This window comes from Emys orbicularis, chromosome 3, assembly GCF_028017835.1.
Source record: "Emys orbicularis isolate rEmyOrb1 chromosome 3, rEmyOrb1.hap1, whole genome shotgun sequence".
NCBI lineage: Eukaryota > Metazoa > Chordata > Testudines > Emydidae > Emys > Emys orbicularis.
This window is the reverse complement of record NC_088685.1, coordinates 182,394,244-182,410,274: the sequence shown is the minus strand read 5'-3', so window position 1 is coordinate 182,410,274 and position 16,031 is coordinate 182,394,244. Positions and strand designations below refer to the sequence as shown.

The window sequence follows — 16,031 nt, the reverse complement described above, 5'->3', positions numbered from 1 at the left end:
ACAGGCCTGTTTGAGGTTGAAGAAATTAGTGCAGATGAACCCTCACATAACAGGACAAAGACAGTGGGTCAACTGCAGAGCCATGCAAACTACAAACCTAACAAATGCGAGAGCTATTTATTTACATATAAACTAAATTACAACCAAAGGCACCCCCCCCCCCCCCAAAAAAAACCAACAAAAAAAACCCCCAACCAATTCTGGCCTTCAGCCCATTGGAGAAAGAAAAAAAACCTGAGAGATAGTTGGAGCCATGGTCCCATATATGCCTTCAGTCCGTACTGTTCAGCTCAGCAAGAAGACATGCATGCAACTCCACCCACTGCTTTCTAAAGGGTTCATGTGCATCTCCCTGGAGGGGAGCTCTAAACTGACAACACTAGAGAAGTTGACATTCTCAGAGTCTGACATTTTTCTGGCCCATTTAAACAGTGGCTAAATGTAGCAAAATACAATTCTGCAACCTGTTTGTTCACAGAAAGGATGAAAGGCTTTTGCCAGTCACCATCTTTTTATTCAAAATAATGTATTGTTCGTGTATAACCATTATTCACTGAAAAAAGTTATCAATCAGTCTGACTAGCTGACATGGGTTTTGTTCGGCCTATGTTAACAAACCTCTTTTTCTCTGTAGCGTCTCTTAGCTGCTGGTTCTCCTTCAGATTCCTCAGGTTTTCCAATAGTTTGGAACTCCTCTAGCTCCAGAGCCTTCTCTTTTGCACTCTCTATTACATGCTTTGGAAAAGCAGCAAGCTCTGCTACATGTATTCCAAAACTCTGATCACAGACACCTGGAGAAAAATAAATAAAGTTAACGCTCAGGAGAAAGTATTTACAATGACTAAAAGATCATAAAAACAAGCCCTGCAATATTTCTCTCTTTTTGAGGAGTGAGTGATATGATTTAGATTCTCCCAATATTTCTTGACTTACAACCACTTAGTCTATGTTTGATAACATCCTAGGAAATGTGTTATTTGCCTACAGCCCTGCATAGAATAGTGCAAAGAAAGTACAGGACATTCCTTTAAGTTACAATAATTTTTGTCTTCGGTATCTTAGTACTTTCCTCAGTTTCACCCAAGCACTTTGTTATGGAGTTCTGCAACATATAATTAGCTATGCCAAGATATAAGTCCAAAAATATGCACAGAAAGTTATGAAGGAACTTGGAGGTTCATTTTATACATTTTGATGGCTGATACATCATGGCATATTCCTTTCATCTCAGACTAAGGCCCACAGGAAGCATCATGATCATCTAGTCTAACTTCCTGCACATCGCAGACCATAGAACAGGGATCGGCAACCTTTGGCACGTGGCCCGCCAGAGTAAGCCCCCTGGCGGGCCGGGCCAGTTTGCTTACCTGCCGCGTCCGCAGGTTCGGCTGATCACGGCTCTCACTGGCTGCGGTTCACCGCTCCAGGCCAATGGGGGCTGCGGGAAGCGGCGGCCAGCACATCCCTCGGCCCGTGCCGCTTCCCGCAGCCCCCATTGGCCTAGAGCGGCAAACCGCGGCCAGCGGGAGCCGCGATCAGCCGAACCTGCGGACATGCCAGGTAAACAAACTGGCCCGGCCTGCCAGGGTGCTTACCCTGGCGAGCCGCGTGCCAAAGGTTGCCGATCCCTGCCATAGGACCTCATCCACTCACTCCTGTAATAGGCCCCTAACCTCTTGCTGAGTTACTCAAGTCCTCAAAACTTGATTTAAAGACTTCAAATCAGAGACGCCACTATTCTAGTTCAAACCAGCAAGTGACCCATGCCCCACACTGCAGAGGAAGGCAAAACACCCCAGGGTCTCTGCGAATCCAACCTAGGGGAAAATTCCTTCCAAACTCCAAATACGGTGATCAGTTAGACTCTGAATTTGTGGGTGAGACCCACCAGCCAGAGACCTGAGAAAGAATTCTCTGTAGTAACTCAGAGCCCTTCCCATCTTGTTGACAGCCAATTTATTTCCATTTGTTTTTGGGCCAAGATTGGCCCTTAACTTAACTCCTCTCCCTACTTGGTGTTTTCTCGCTATAAATACATCAGAGGGATAATCAGATCTCCCCTCAGCCTTTGTTTTGTTAGGCTAACAAAGCCAAACTCCTTAAGTCTCCTCTTGTAAGGTAGGGTTCTCCATTCTTTGGATCATCCTAGTAGCCCTTCTCTGCACTTGTTCCAGTTTGAATTAATATTTTTTAAACAATGGAGAACAGAATTGCACACAGTATTCCAGATGAGGCCTTATCAGTACCTTGTACTGTAATAATGATTCCCTCTCTCTACTGGAAATACCTCGCCTGATGCATCCTAGGATTATATTAGCATTTTTCACAGCTGTGATTGACCAATACACCAAGGACTTCTCCTGGGTTTCCAACTGATAAGTCTCTAGCTTATAGCAAAAAATTTTGTTGTTAGTCCCTAAGTGCATGACCTTGCACTCTGAACTATTCTATTTCATCCCATATCTATTGCTCCGGTTTTCAAGGTCGTCCAAATCTCCTTGTATGATATTGTGGTCCTCCTCTGTATTGGCAACTGTGTCATGTGCAACCTCCCAACTGTGTCATGTGCAAATTTTATTAGCACATTCCCACTTCTTGTGCTAAGGTTGTAAGTGAAAATATTAAAGAAGATTGGTCCCAAGACCGATCTTTGAGGAACTCCACTAGTAATCTCTCTTCAGCCTGATAGTTCACCTTTCAGCATGACCCATTGTAATCTCCCCTTTAACCAGTTCCTTACTCATCTTTCGATTCTCACATTAATTTTAATTATGGAACTGTATCAGACGCTTTACTGAAATCCAGGTAGATTCAATCTACTGCATTTCCTTTGTCTAGAAAATCCATTATCTTCTCAAAGAAAGATCAGGTTGGTCAGGCATGATCTACCTTTAATAAAAACCATGTTGTATTTTACCTCAATTACCATTTAGCTGTAGGTCTTTAATAACTTTTCTCTTTCAAAATTTATTTTAAGGCCTTTCGGTCCTGTAGTTTCCTGGATTACTTTTTTTCGCCTTTCTTAAATATAGGTACTATATTTTTATTCTCCAGTGATACGGTACCCGAGTTTATGGAGTCATTAAAAATCCTTGCTTTTGGGCTTACAACTTCATTTGCCAGTTCCTTTAAAAAAGGGCAAAATAACTTTTTGCTAGATATGAATTGTTGCATAAATAAGTTAGCCAGTATCTTCAGTGATTATGCCTCCACACATTGAACCATTTGTTAATTAAAATATATGTATCTGGAGCTTACTGTTTTTTTTTTTTTTTTTTTTTAACAAACATTTTACTGAACTGTTCTGCTAAACTCTAACACCTATTCCTCCCTGTAGAAACAGGTTCCAATTTTTTGCTCTAAAATAAAATTATAAGGCATGAAATATGCCAGAGTCATTATAGGTAGGTAGTATGTTAATTAGAAAATTGCAGAGCTGTGAAATTATTTGTGAAGGGTTTCTCCTTTTGATAATGCAATATTAAAAACAGGACAAAAAGCTTTAATTTGTGTTGTAGAACTATGTCTGGGGATCAGAAAACAACTCATTTCATTACCAAAATATACTGATTTTCATCTGTATTCACCCAGAGATGCAGCTCTCTGTAGGTATCTGATTTCAGAGAGAAATGGACCAAATCATTAGTGATGGCTAAGAACAGCTTGAGACCTACTATCAAAATAGAAAAGGTAGTTTCAGGTCTTTTTGCAGGAAAGGCTCCCTTTTCCTCTCCCATGGCACCTGATAGTTTTATCTTGTTCAGCATTTAAAAGATCTCACCTTTCTTGACACGGTAAAGCATAGTCAGCATCTCATCAGTGGTTAGTGCTGTAACATGTAAATTATTCACAGTTGGCACTTGGTTAGCAAGTGCTGTCAGTTCATGAAAATGCGTAGCAAACATACAGAAGGCACAAATTTTGCTGGCGATATATTCTGAAATAGCCCATGCCAACCCAAATCCATCATATGTTGAAGTTCCTCTTCCCAACTCATCAATGATTATTAAAGAGTTTTCAGATGCTGTCCTAAAATAAAAACATTTTTTCAAAGTTTAGATAGTGCAAGCTCTCTGAAATTCAAAATTTAGTCTAATGCCAAGTGCAAATAGTTAACTGTACACACACACACACTAAAAGAAATGATATCATAGAATATCAGGGTTGGAAGGGACCTCAGGAGGTCATCTAGTTCAACCCCCTGCTCAAAGCAGGACCAATCCCCAGACAGATTTTTGCCCCAGATCCCTAATGGCCCCCTCAAGGATTGAACTCACAACCCTGGGTTTAGCAGGCCAATGCTCAAGCCACTGAGCTATCCCCTCGCCTCTTGTTATGCAAGAGACATGATTATCAGGCTCACATGAAAATTTGTGAATGAAGATGAGCACGCATTAAGTAAAACACTTAGGCTGTTCTCATCTAGGAGCATCAGTATCTATGGTGATAAGTTACATATTTTCTAAGTAACAGAAACAAAAATGGTACAATATAAAGAAATCCTTTAAGGTAGCCTCCTCCCCCTTTGATGAAACACAAAGCAGGTACAGCTCTTACCGAAGAATTGATGCAGTTTCTAACATTTCTGCCATGAAAGTCGAGACACCTTTCAACTGACTGTCTCCTGCTCCTACCCGAGCCAGAATACAATCCACAATAGTCACTTCCGCTGAGTCACATGGTACAAAGCACCCAATTTGGGCCATAAGAACTATCACTCCAGCCTGGCGAATGTATGTTGATTTCCCTCCCATGTTAGGACCTAAGAAATTAATTTTGACAAGAAATTAATAAATTAGCTTCCTCTTCTTTGTACATTATGTACAGCTTTAAGGGATTCTTAAGCTTACTGGGTCTGAAGCGAAATTTAACCTAAAATAGACATTTAAAAACTTCTTCCTCCCTATATAACCACAGCTGCAACAAGTAGCACAGCTTCATGGATGGACTGCAAATACTTGACTGCAGTTCTTCCTAAAGAAGTTTTTTTTTTTTTTTAATAACCTGACTTCTCAAAAATATGAGCAACAATCTGAAGTGCACGTACATACTGGTAAACTAAAGCAAAGCTAGAAGGGTTTAATTTTATGCTCATCAGTCTTGATAGTGTTTCCTTTCAACAATAAATGCAGTCTGCTTTAAGTTACAAGATCAATTACTTCCTCCACAATCTGCTCCATATAAAACTATTTTAAAAAGTGATTTATTAAACAAAGGAAACATTAACTGTAGTTAGTGAATTGGTGATTGTTTCTGGTCATCTAACTTGCTCAGGAGCTTTTGAAAATCCTACTAGACACCTATCTGCTTCTTGGGTGCCTATACACACACCTTTGAAAATCTGGTTCCATGTCCTTCAAGTTTTCAGAATTAACAGACTTCATTCCTCTCCCACCTAATTTTTATTCGTAGACTGGAGGAGGAAAACAGGCTTTCCTGATTTTTCAACTTCCAGTCGGTTTCTCGTCTTTGAATTAACTACTCCAAATGAAGAAAAACATTCTCTGCGCCCGCTAGACAAACAAATCAAAATTTGAGGAGGGCTCATTGCTGCAGCATTTCTTTATGTACGTGATTGTAATAGATTCTGGTAAGTTTAGGCCTTAACATAGGTTGTCAATTTCAAATTTAAACAGATTTTAAAAAGAAGTGTTTAATTTACATTCCCCCCCCACACACATACTTTTTAATCCATTGATTTTTATCCACTCTGGTAACAGAAGAGTATGAAAGTATAGCAGATTATTCTTATTACAGGAAATGTACATATATACAGTATAGATACTATTTTAGACAAACTACACATCTATACACTGTATAGAAACTACACTGTCTACTGGACATATTAAAATGTATTGCTCCTGTAAAGTCTACCTGTAAAGTAATCAGCACTTACACTATCATTATGACGTTTATGCATCTCCCTGGTAAGTCACATTAGCAATAACTTCTGAACAAGGACTGCAGACAACATTTTCAAATAGAATGGCCTATCTAATTATCATAACAAGAATGGAAATACAATGCAATGAATTATGATGCATTTCAAATTAGATTCTAGGATCTTTCAAGGCAGAAACCATGTCTTCCTCCATGTATGTACAGTGGCAATCACGTTGTTGGTATTAAGAATGATTTCACCTTAGAATTTGTTACGAAAACAAGTTTACTATATCACTAATCTATTAAGTATATTACGTCATACTACCTTTTAAAGTACTCCATTCTATGTTAAATTAACATAGAGAGATTTAACATTCCCCTAAGTGTTAACTTATAATGCTGACTCAAGTGTATGGCAACTCCACAGAAATTGTGAACACATACACTGTGTCATCTTTTAAAGTGCTATGGGATTTACTAAGGTTCTAGTATCTATTTATATATATTTGTAAGACCTCTCTCTCCTCTACCCTAACAATCCTGTTTAAATGTCACCAGACCCCAAATGCCATAACCAGAGTTCCCACAAGCGCATCTCTAGTTACAATCATGCTGACCAGTTCTCTGACTAGTCATTTTGAAGACTGGTGAGTCCGTGTGTATGAACTACCCAGCACAGAAGGAAACATTTTATAAGTACATCGTGGCCACTTTTTGTTTTAAAATACATGCTTATTAACCATAACCATCACAAAAATATAGCGGTGGTGAAACTGGCTTATGAAAGCCAGTCTCATCTTTTTTTCAAAACCTACCCCAAATACCAACACTGGTATAAGTAAATTACTAAATGGTCTCTTCCCCCATACCTATAAAGCACTGAATGGTTTTGACAGACAATTTTTAAAAACATCTTTCACAAGAAATACTTCAAAATTGACATTGCTTCTTGAGCTTAAATGAAAACTGAAAATATTGCATATAAATTAGTTTTTACCAGTAATAATATGGAACATCTGCTTGCCCTTCTCAAAGTTAACATCATTGGGGATGAATGCTATGTCATCTTGAACTTCAATGCAAGGGTGTCTGGAACCTTTCAGCACAATTCTTCCTTGTCCCTTTTCCAGAATGACCGGACGGATGTACGGCACAGGTGCTCCATTTGATACATGAGCAAAACTGACAACAGCATCTAACTGAGCTATCACATCATTCATTGTCTGTATTGGCTCTACATATCCTGTTTTAAGAAAAGCAGAACAATTCATCTATAATGGTACTGAATTTATATTTATACAAATAAAAAACAAGGAAATTTTAAACCTAAATCTGAACTAAAATAGGGTAAGTTCTTTAGGGCAGGGACTGTCCCTCCTTTTGTGTTTGTGCAGCACACAGCATTTTGTGGACACTATGAAAAAGAAAAGACTGCAATTTAAAATAAAACTGCATGGAAGAATCTCAAATCAGAGTTCAACTTATCTTTCACATACTTTCCAATCAATTACTATGATCTGGTCAAAATCCATGTTTTTTAAATTAAATTTTGCTTTAAAGCAAATATGGAAACCAATGAAGTAATGAATACATCTTTGTTAAATAACTCCATTCATCTTGCAGACCACCTATTGCAGATGATAGTGACAAATCTGAGTTGAATGAATAGTACACCTCTACCCCGATATAACGCAACCCGATATAACACGAATTTGGATATAACGCGGTAAACCAGTGCTCGGGGGGTGGGGGGGGGTCCGGTGGATCAAAGCAAGTTCGATATAACGCAGTTTCACCTAGAACGCGGTAAGATTTTTTGGCTCCCGAGGACAGCGTTATATCGGGGTAGAGGCGTATGTGATAATACAAATGTGTAAAACAGACTCGACTGCTCTAGTGACAGATCATCACACACCATATTTGAAGTGAGAGTTAAGAAGTCATCATGTGATTCCTATACTTGGACCACAAAGATATGATGCTCTCAATCTATAATGGGGAGGAGGCATGCCCATTACTAATTGCCTCTTACTGGCATTAGAGAAGGGGGGAAGCTTATTTAAATATGGAAAAATAGATGGTCAGAACAACCACACAACCTCTGATGACCACTATTTGGATGTGTCACAAAACCAAGGTCGAGTGAGAGCACATACTGTGTAATTATTTAAATTCTATAACGTGTGTTAATAGCATTAAATGTTTGTTGAGGGTGTTGGTAGTGATTGAACTACAAACCCGTAATTACTTTAATATTTACAAGTGGTATAACATGTCAAAAGAAGTGACTAGTGCAGTGCAAAAAATTCATTCCAGAAAATTCTACCAGGCATCTCATTGCACAGCAGGGTACAGAGCAGCATGAAGACTTTTTTAAAAAGATCACTTCCGAATAAGAATTGTATACACAATCCAGACTGTAGAAAGTTTCTTTATTATATTGCTTCCACTGGAGGAAGACAGAAAAATTATGTTTAAATATAGGAGTACACATCTGTGGGCTTGTGTTAACACACCAGTGAAGTCTTTAAATGAGTCAAGGGAGACCTACTTTTATGTCTGCTGGATTTTTATTGTAGAAGATGCCATCTTTACAAACCTCCTAATTTGCTTTCACGCAGCTGCACAATGTATATTAAAGCAAAAGACATAAAACTAATAGCTACTGCATGATGCAAACTATGAAAATAGGATCCGATCGAGCCAAACGAACGTTGGCGTTGCAATGTATTAGTGAATTCTATACCACAGTAGTGTATGCAAGTGGCCACTGCAACTGACTACAGTCAAGCAAATTAATCCAACAGAAACAGAATAAAAGTTAAACAAGCTTTATGCAAAAAAAATCATTATGGAGGCTTTTGCTGCCTTTAACTCCAGATAGAAGTAAACAAAATGTAATATAAAGCTTCAGTGGAGAGCAAGAGATTCAGCCTTCTTCTCAACATTTTGAATTTCTTTAATTATGGTACCCAGATACAGAATAGGACCTACAATTCCTATAATCTGGAACAGTTTATATGGCAGAATGAGAAATCTTGAAGTAATTTCCATTTGTTTTTCAGCATTATATCTGTGCTTACCTATCTATTCCCAAAATATATTTGCTGTGAGAGAGAAGCTAAAGAAAGAAAAAAATTAGGACAAGGCTGCTGCAACAGATTTGTCTCAAGTGCATACTTTTGCTACACACACATGCATACATGCACCTACTGCAGGTCAACATTCTATACAGTATGAAACAAACGTGTGCTGCAATGCTAATTGATTATTTATCCCTCTGCACCTAACATTTTTGCCTCCTATCAGCAGATTTTTTCCTGGTTACTAATTCTCCCTTTAAAACACTTGCAAGTTTAACAGTTACCATTCAAAAACAACTTCAAAGCTAGTTCTTAAGAACAGTGCTTTACATAATTACTATAAGCATTTATTTGATTGACTTAAAGCTGTCAAGAAAGTATTCATAAAGACACAGAACACTTATACCATGTTGATTTCTACAATTTTCTTCACTATTCTTTGGCTTAAAGATGCATAACTCTCAGCTCTTTCCTTACTGGGCTAGTGCCTCATTTAAATAAAGCTTGCTTAACTACATTTTTTTTTTCTTCCAGATTTGGGATTTATGTTCATGAGCTTTCTAATTTATCCCCTAAATATTTAAGAATTGCTTTGCATGAAACTATGCTTCCAAGTTATAATATTTCAGCACTCTTCACCAAGGAATGTTAAACATTTTGGCCACTTGAATAGGTGACCAGTCCATTTTCAAACAATTTGGGAGTTAAGGGACTCGTGCTTGAAACCAACTGCAAACAATAGATCATTGTGTATACAGGAACAAAGAAAGACTATAGTAAATTCCCCACCCATGTACTTATTCGCTACACCGATACTGACTTGGACTCTTAATACATTCCATGGGTGGCGTACCTGAGCCCACTTATCCACTGACACTCTAAAAACTCCCGCACCCCAATCTGGGTCTATGCTGGTTATGTGATATGTATGTATCTCTTCATCCTTGTAACCAATACCGGTAATCCCTCATAACTCAAGCCTGACCCCAGATGTACAGTACCTTCCCTCTTAACTTGTGTATATTTAATTTTAAACATTAACTTTAATAAAAATTTTAAATCAGTTCTCCAAACATTTCAGCTCATTTCATTTGTTAACAGAGACTTATTTACCTGAAGCAATATTAATGATTTCTTTAACAATGGCTTCCTGAGCCTCTTCATACTCTTCTCTGCTTCTTATGTAGTCTTCATTGAAGGAGCTCAATTTACTGTGAACAAAATCACAATATTCAAGTTGATGTTCTCTCAGTCTGTACTACTGTTTGCTACAATACATCACTTTTTGTTTTTTCAGTTAATGGCAACTTGTTAACTGTGTTCTACTTGGGGAGGACAATCCAAAAATCAAGATGCAGAACATCTAAGGTTATGTTGGTCTGGACAAATGGATTAGAGTTTAGACTACAGTCCAACAGAAGATCCTAAGCTGTGACCTTAAGCAGCTGTTTAATGTGTCTGTACACAGCTATTTTAAAAATCTAGCAATGTATCTGTTTGCTGTGAGTGTGAGAGTGAGAGAGAGCGAGAGGAGAATGGATTTATTTTTTTTTAAAAGGACAGAATCAGAGCTGAACTGTGGCTACCCTATAAAGAACTGTGATGTGTGGAAGATCTGATGGGGGGAAACTAGACACTGAGCAGTTAAATGATTTGCCCGAACACGTACAGAGGTCCATATTAGAGCTGTGCACACTTGAAGAAAGCAATGTATACTATGATAAGTCTACCTTTTTCATTCATAAAGTCTCAAGTAGCTACTGCACATTATGAACAATTCATAGTCCTCAAATAAGGTGGGTTTAGATGGATGTGTGATGCTGGCAGATCAGGTGACAGCTCATTCCAAGGCCCCTAGGCCTTAACTGAACATTGACAAATGCATAGCTGGAAACCAGTCTGGCTCACCTGTGTGTTAGCATTGTTACAACAGGTATTAGGTTTATGAAAACATGTTTAGTGTTGGACTTTATGAAATGCTTGTAAATTGCTGCATGCAGTAATCTCACATATCTGCATCCCATGTTATAAGGTAATATTTACGTATTTGCTCTGAAACTGTAAACCCCCAGAGTCAAGAAAAAGCACTAGCACGTACTAAATACTAGTTCACCACAGGAAGTATTATTTCCTGTCCAACAAAAGAAGGCCCATAGACATCAGACAAACCATTGTGGAACATCAAAGGACAAGACTTCATTGATTGCTCCCCCCCACACCTAGAAGAAGAGATGTGCATGGGGACTTGTCCCATCAGCTTGAACTCTGGGGGAAGGGAATAAAAATCCCTGATAGGAAGAATCATAGAATCATAGAATATCAGGGTTGGAAGGGACCTCAGGAGGTCATCTAGTCCAACCCCCTGCTCAAAGCAGGACCAATTCCCAACTAAATCATCCCAGCCAGGGCTTTGTCAAGCCGGGCCTTAAAAACCTCCAAGGAAGGAGATTCCACCACCTCCCCAGGTAAAGCATTCCAGTGCTTCACCACCCTCCTAGTGAAATAGTGTTTCCTAATATCCAACCTAGACCTCCCCCACTGCAACTTGAGACCATTGCTCCTTGTTCTGTCATCTGCCACCACTGAGAACAGCCGAGCTCCATCCTCTTTGGAACCCCCCCTCAGGTAGTTGAAAGCAGCTATCAAATCCCCCCTCATTCTTCTCTTCTGGAGACTAAACAATCCCAGTTCCCTCAGCCTCTCCTCATAAGTCATGTGCTCCAGACCCCTAATCATTTTTGTTGCCCTCCGCTGGACTCTTTCCAGTATTTCCACATCCTTCTTGTAGTGTGGGGCCCAAAACTGGACACAGTACTCCAGATGAGGCCTCACCAATGTCGCATAAAGGGGAACGATCACGTCCCTCGATCTGCTGGCAATGCCCCTACTTATACAGCCCAAAATGCCATTAGCCTTCTTGGCAACAAGAGCACGCTGTTGACTCATATCCAGCTTCTCGTCCACTGTGACCCCTAAGTCCTTTTCTGCAGAACTGCTACCTAGCCATTCAGTCCCTAGTCTGTAGCAGTGCATAGGATTCTTCCGTCCTAAGTGCAGGACTCTGCACTTGTCCTTGTTGAACCTCATCAGGTTTCTTTTGGCCCAATCCTCCAATTTGTCTAGGTCCCTCTGTATCTGATCCCTACCCTCCAGCGTATCTACCATGCCTCCCAGTTTAGTGTCATCTGCAAACTTGCTGAGAGTGCAGTCCACACCATCCTCCAGATCATTAATAAAGATATTAAACAAAACCGGCCCCAGGACCGACCCTTGGGGCACTCCGCTTGAAACCGGCTGCAAACTAGACATGGAGCCATTGATCACTACCCGTTGAGCCCGACGATCTAGCCAGCTTTCTATCCACCTTACAGTCCATTCATCCAGCCCATACTTCTTTAACTTGGCAGCAAGAATACTGTGGGAGACCGTATCAAAAGCTTTGCTAAAGTCAAGGAATAACACATCCACTGCTTTCCCCTCATCCACAGAGCCAGTTATCTCATCATAGAAGGCAATTAGGTTAGTCAGGCACGACTTCCCCTTGGTGAATCCATGCTGACTGTTCCTGATCACTTTCCTCTCCTCTAAGTGTTTCATAATTGATTCCTTGAGGACCTGCTCCATGATTTTTCCAGGGACTGAGGTGAGGCTGACTGGCCTGTAGTTCCCCGGATCCTCCTCCTTCCCTTTTTTAAAGATGGGCACTACATTAGCCTTTTTCCAGTCATCTGGGACCTCCCCCTATCGCCATGAGTTTTCAAAGATGATGGCCAATGGCTCCGCAATCACATCCGCCAGCTCCTTTAACACCCTCGGATGCAGCGCATCCGGCCCCATGGACTGCATCTCTTCACTGCTTGGACTTGGAAGGTGCAAGATTTCTAAGCATATGCAAGGGATCCCCAGTGCTTGGCCTGGGTTAACCCTAGAGGACTTATAGAGCTTGCATATTATAGCACTTCCATTACACACACACAAATGAGTTAATCTTAGGTTCCAAAGGGTATGTTTACTTGCTCTAACCTTGTAAATAACTTATTTTCTTAGTTAATACATTTTTAATTAATTTATTATAGAACTAGCTACAATTGTTGTCCTTGGTGTAGGACCTAAAGTGCAACTGATCTGGGGTAAGTGAATATTGTGATTTTTGATACAAGGGACCATCTATCACAACGGCAAGCTTATCTGGGTGGGGCAAGATAGATTGGAGTACCCAAGGGAACTGTCTGACTTCACGTTAAGGCTACCGCAGTGCATGAAGAGTTCACACTTGGTACTTAGTTGGTGAAATCTAAGTATAGAACTCTCAACCGATTTGGGATGTGTGCCCTCCCTCCTCAACAGTTTTCCCTGAGGTTGGTGCTCATGCTCCTGAGCCTCTCCAAGCAGCTTCACAATATGATGTTCAAGAGACTGTTTAAACAAATATATCTCTATATACACCTCTAAGCTACCTTTTAATCTCCGCTCTCCAGGTTAGGTTCTATGGGGCCGTATACGAAAGTTTGCACTGTGACTGTGCCTATTCCATGAACAGAGGTAATTCAGCTCCATGACTGTCAACTCAGTCTATTTGAGTGCCTTTATTCACAACAAAGATGTTACAAAAAAGTTAAGTTTTTCTAAGGGATTCTTTGACTTACTTATAAATATAAATCCTCTATGAGGATGTTTTCACTTATTAAATTTAGCATCTTCCATAGCTGATTAACAGAATTTAACATCAATTTTGGATTGTGAAGTAAAACAAGATTTAAAACAACTAAGAGCACAAAAGATAACTGCTTTACATTTTAGGGATGTTTTGAAGAACATTATTATCTTTCAATCAAATTAATGTTTATTCCCTCATTCTTGTTTTGGTCATCTACACAAATATACAAAACAAACTAAGCCAGCATATTTGGAAAGGCCAAGACATAAGAAAATTAATTAAGCAAAATATACTGGAGAACAGAAAGGATTACCTCAAATAGCTGCATATAAAACTATAATTAGCTGTTTTCTACAACAGCCTGCAGAATGCCTTCACTGAAGCTGTCACTATGGACAATTGCAGCCAAATCATCCAAGAGAAATGGACTGAAATCCAAGCAGCAAAAATATCTGGCAGGGTACAGGGGGAATGCTAGAAGTGTGGTAGTGACAGCGATGCCTGCACCAGCACTCCCTTCCCTCATGCCCATCTCAACAACATTTCAGTCTGTGAGCAAAATGATTACACAGAAGAGGGGGAAACCAAGCAATTCAATATGTAAATATGCTACTCCTGGGGGCATTCTGAGCCAAAAAATTTAAAATTCTGCAGATTTTGTCAAAACAACACTACATAATCACACCAGTTTCAATTATTTTGGTAATTTATTACAAAATACCTGTCAGCAAGTATGTCCATAACAATACAGACACACACAAAAATTCCCCCAGCAGTTAGGCTGACCAGATAGCAAGTGTCAAAAATCGGGACAGGAGGTGGGGGGTAATAGGTGCCTATGTGAGAAAAAGACCCAAAAAAGGGACTGTCCCTATAAAATCGGGACATCTAGTCACCCTACCAGGAGTAGAGTTAAAGAAACTCCTATGACACCCAGTTCCTGTTTCTCTTCCCTCTTCCCCCTGACCCAGAGCCCAGGTGGGGGGCCAGACACACACAGCCCTCCCCCCCTGAGCCCAGCCACAGTGCCCCCCACCCAGCCAATACACCCAAACCCATTTCCCACCCCAGAGCCCAGCAGCAGCCCCGCCCCTCCCCTCCCCCCCCCAGCTCAGATACCCACCCCTCTCCCCGCCAAGCCCAGCTGTGGGCCCTCCCCTTGCCCTGACACCCAGTCCCCTCCCCTCCCCCAGGACCCAGACACCCTCCCTCCCCTCCCCCCCCAGCACCCAGCCGTGGCTCCCCTTGCCCTGACACCCTGTCCCCCCCCCCCCCCTCAGGACCCAGACACCCTCCCTCCCCTCCCCCGCCCCCCAGCACCCAGCCGTGGCTCCCCTTGCTCGGACATCCAGTCCCCTCCACCTGTCTCCTCCCTCCCCCCCAGGGAGCCCAGGGATCCAGAGGGAGAGAAAGCCTGATGCTGGGTCCCGGGCTTGCATGCCGTCTCCTTCCTCAGGGCATGCTTGGACCTGCAGCTGCCAGGAACCCTCTATCTCCCACCCCCTCTCCCCCAGCGGTGTCTTCTATGTGCGAGCTAGACTCTGCCGGGTCCAGCAGCCCCTAGTGGCGGCCAGCAGGACTGCAACCCATTTCTGGGGGTGGGAGAAAATTCTATGTGCACGTTAATGCAAAATTCTGCATTGCACAGTGGCACAGAATTCCCCCAGGAGTAATATGCAAACAGTATTTTTCTGAAAGAAAACCCTCATGGGTCTACACTAAAAGGGATGAATTAGCATCTCAAATCAAACAACTGAAAAGATGAATAATGTCTGCCAAATACCTGTTTGTGAATTTCACACCATTCTTCTGGGTATCTAAGATCTTATATTTTGCATTGTTCCGAAGGACTTTTTCTTCCCGGCAGGTAATTCGGAAGTAATGTCCTAACTGTGAATTGGAGTCCAATTTGATGTTCTTGCCAGCTTCCAAGCCTTTTCAATAGGAGGGAGATGGGGGAGGAAAAGAGAAATGAATGATTTCACCATTAGAAATACATGTCACCATATTATCCCTATTCTCTGAATGCTGCCTGTCAGCTGGGTTGCCATTTAAATTATACTGGGCACGCCAAGTTTAATGTTCTTGTCTTTGGTGCTATAGAACTTTGTTCGGAAATGTATTGCTCACCTCCACCATTAACTCAGTAAACCATCAAATGGCACATTTATCTAACTCAAAGCTCCATCTTGCTGCTGGATACAAAATAAGCATCACATCATAGAATCATAGGCTGGAAGGGACCTCAAGAGGTCATCTAGTCCAGTCCCCTATACTCATGGCAGGACTAAGTATTATCTAGACTGGGGGTGGGCAAACTTTTTGGGCCGAGGGCCACATCTGGGTGGGGAAATTGTATGCAGGGCTGGGGCAGGGGGTTCGGGTGCGGGAGGGAGTGCAGGGTGTGG

The 16,031-nt window shown here is 41.0% G+C and overlaps 1 protein-coding gene across 2 annotated transcripts in view; it reads right to left on the bottom strand.

The window, feature by feature from the left end:
* Positions 1-16,031, bottom strand: part of MSH2 (mutS homolog 2) — a 97,239-nt gene that overhangs the window by 16,347 nt on the left and 64,861 nt on the right. For both annotated transcript variants that reach the window (XM_065400327.1, XM_065400328.1), the window contains 6 exons: positions 15,407-15,557; positions 10,080-10,177; positions 6,881-7,126; positions 4,558-4,762; positions 3,782-4,029; positions 619-791 (listed from right to left, as the gene is read on the bottom strand). In XM_065400327.1, coding sequence (XP_065256399.1) covers positions 619-791; positions 3,782-4,029; positions 4,558-4,762; positions 6,881-7,126; positions 10,080-10,177; positions 15,407-15,557 — 1,121 coding nt within the window. The remainder of the gene's footprint in view (positions 1-618; positions 792-3,781; positions 4,030-4,557; positions 4,763-6,880; positions 7,127-10,079; positions 10,178-15,406; positions 15,558-16,031) is intronic.